General features: G+C 65.2%; 1 protein-coding gene across 2 annotated transcripts in view; it reads left to right on the plus strand.

Annotated features, from left to right (window-relative positions):
• The first annotated feature begins 348 nt into the window (after positions 1-348).
• The window catches only part of FZR1 (fizzy and cell division cycle 20 related 1), an 8,237-nt gene continuing 6,497 nt past the window's right edge, over positions 349-2,088 (plus strand). Inside the window, exons 1-3 of one of the 2 annotated variants that reach the window (XR_003002537.1) lie at positions 349-625; positions 1,782-1,907; positions 2,007-2,070. Coding sequence is in view for 1 of the 2 variants with exons in the window: in XM_024739954.1 (XP_024595722.1) it covers positions 557-625; positions 1,782-1,907; positions 2,007-2,070 (259 nt within the window). In the remaining variant the exon portion in view is untranslated. The remainder of the gene's footprint in view (positions 626-1,781; positions 1,908-2,006; positions 2,071-2,088) is intronic. The other variant, XM_024739954.1, reaches the window with a different exon arrangement.

The raw sequence follows: 2,088 nt of genomic DNA on the forward strand, positions 1-2,088 counted from the left end.
CCTCTGAGGCGTCTGCTCTTCCCTCCCCGGAATGCTCCTCGGCCCCTCGCTGCCGCACTCTTGCTCCTCTTCCTCAGAGGCCTCCCCAGGCGGTCGGGGGAGCTGGGCGGAGGCGTGTGTCCGCTGGAGGCCACCGTCCCCCGCCCCGGCAGGCCCTGCGCCCGGTCAGCTCCGCAGACCCCGACTGACGGGCCGCCCCGCCTCCCTCACAGGGGCGAGGACGAGGCCCCAGGGGCGGCTCACGGCCTCAAGCGTCTGAAGCAGGAAGGCGACAAGATGGGTGCCTGTGGGGGATGGGGGGGCCTGGGGTAAGCGGGCGACCGGCCAGAACCAGGACAAAGGCGTGTGGGCCCGGTGGAAGGTTCCTGCAGAACAACCAGAGAGGAACCCGTTTGTCCCTGTCACGTCCCGCTGGGCTCCTGGGAGGGAAGGGCCCCCACCTGGCAGGGGACTTGGCTGTCCCTGAGGAGCACCCTGTGCTCGCCAGGCGGCAGTGGGGACCGCTGCCCGCTGGCGCCGACCTCTCCCGCCCTTCCCGCCCAGGCTGACGGCCGCCATGGACCAGGACTACGAGCGGCGCCTCCTCCGGCAGATCGTCATCCAGAACGAGAACACGATGCCGAGCGTGAGTACCCAGGGCTGCCCCGCCGGCGCTGTCCTGGCCCGCTGGAGCCGGGGAGAGTTGGGGCCCGGGGGGGTGGGCAGCTGCTGGGCTTTGGCCCTCGGAGAACAGAGGTGCCGACAGGCGACAAACACGTCCTCCCCCTCGGCGGCATGGCCACGCCAGGTGTGAGATCCCCCAGCGCCTCCCTGCGCTGCCCTCTGTTGCCGGGGCCACAGACCCCTCATCCTCGTGGGCAGCCAGGGCAGAGGGGCAATGGTGGCACGGGAGGGCCCTGTTTTGCTCTTTCCTGCGTCCCCACCCCCTCCGCCGTGTTGTTTTTCTCTGTCCTGGGCTCCCAACACGTTGCAGGCTGTGCCCGCCAGTTCTCAACGTTCTCAGCTCCGTGCTGGGCCGTCCAGGGCGGGGCCTTTCCTGCCTCTTCCGGCTTCTGGTGTTGCCGGCAGTCCTAGGCTTACAGACCCACCCTCCAGTCTCTGCCTCATCTTCACGTCCCTCCTCACTCTGTGTACCGGTGTGTCTGTCTCTTCTGAGAACACCAGGCCTTAGATTTAGGGCCACCCTGCTCCAGTATGACCTCGTCTCAACTTGATGACACGTGCAAAACGCCCATTTCCAATTAAGGTCACATCCCAAGTATCAGGGTTCGGAACTTCAGCATATTCTTTTGGGGGACACAGTTCAACCTGCAGCAGATTCCTTGTAGAAAAAGGGACATTCCTGGGACATTCCCACTGCCTGGTTCTGGGGCTGAGTCGTGGTCTGATGGGGGAATAGCCTTGTGTGTGGGGAATGGGGCTGGCAGGACGACAGGCTCTCAGTGTTGGGGGACAGATGCTCTTGTTCTGTGCTGTCAACGTTCCCGTCCTTTGGTGACCACTGAGAAACGGATCTCAGCACGTGGCGGTGTCCATGGTCGGGCTTTGGCTCCCCGGCCTCTTCCCACCCACGGAGCCGGGCGGTCGAACTGAGCCCCAGACATGGTGCCGCTAGCAGGTTCCAGCACATGGGTCACTACCAAGATCAAACCCTTGTTCAGCGGCCAGAGGCCAAGGGCGAGGAGGCACAGTGGGCGGGGCCTCAGTCGGGGAGGAGAGAGGCTGACCTTGGGGTGCTCTGGGGGCTCTGAGGCACCCAGCCCACCCTGCTGTCTTTCCAGGTTGCAGAGATGCGGCGAACCCTGACACCCGCCAACTCCCCCGTGTCCTCCCCCAGCAAGCACGGGGACCGCTTCATCCCCTCGAGAGCCGGCGCCAACTGGAGCGTGAATTTCCACAGGATCAACGTGAGGGGGGTCGGGAGAGGGACCCTGACCGCGCAGCCTTGGGGCACGGGCCGGGTCCTCCCCACTCAGCCCTACCTCCTTCCCCTCCCTGTCCCACAGGAAAATGAGAAATCTCCCAGCCAAAACCGGAAAGCCAAGGAAGGCACCTCGGACAACGGCAAAGGTCGGGACTCAGGTACCC

The sequence above is a fragment of the Neophocaena asiaeorientalis genome, unplaced genomic scaffold (genome assembly GCF_003031525.2).
Source record: "Neophocaena asiaeorientalis asiaeorientalis breed wild unplaced genomic scaffold, Neophocaena_asiaeorientalis_V1.1 scaffold469, whole genome shotgun sequence".
Lineage (NCBI taxonomy): Eukaryota > Metazoa > Chordata > Mammalia > Artiodactyla > Phocoenidae > Neophocaena > Neophocaena asiaeorientalis.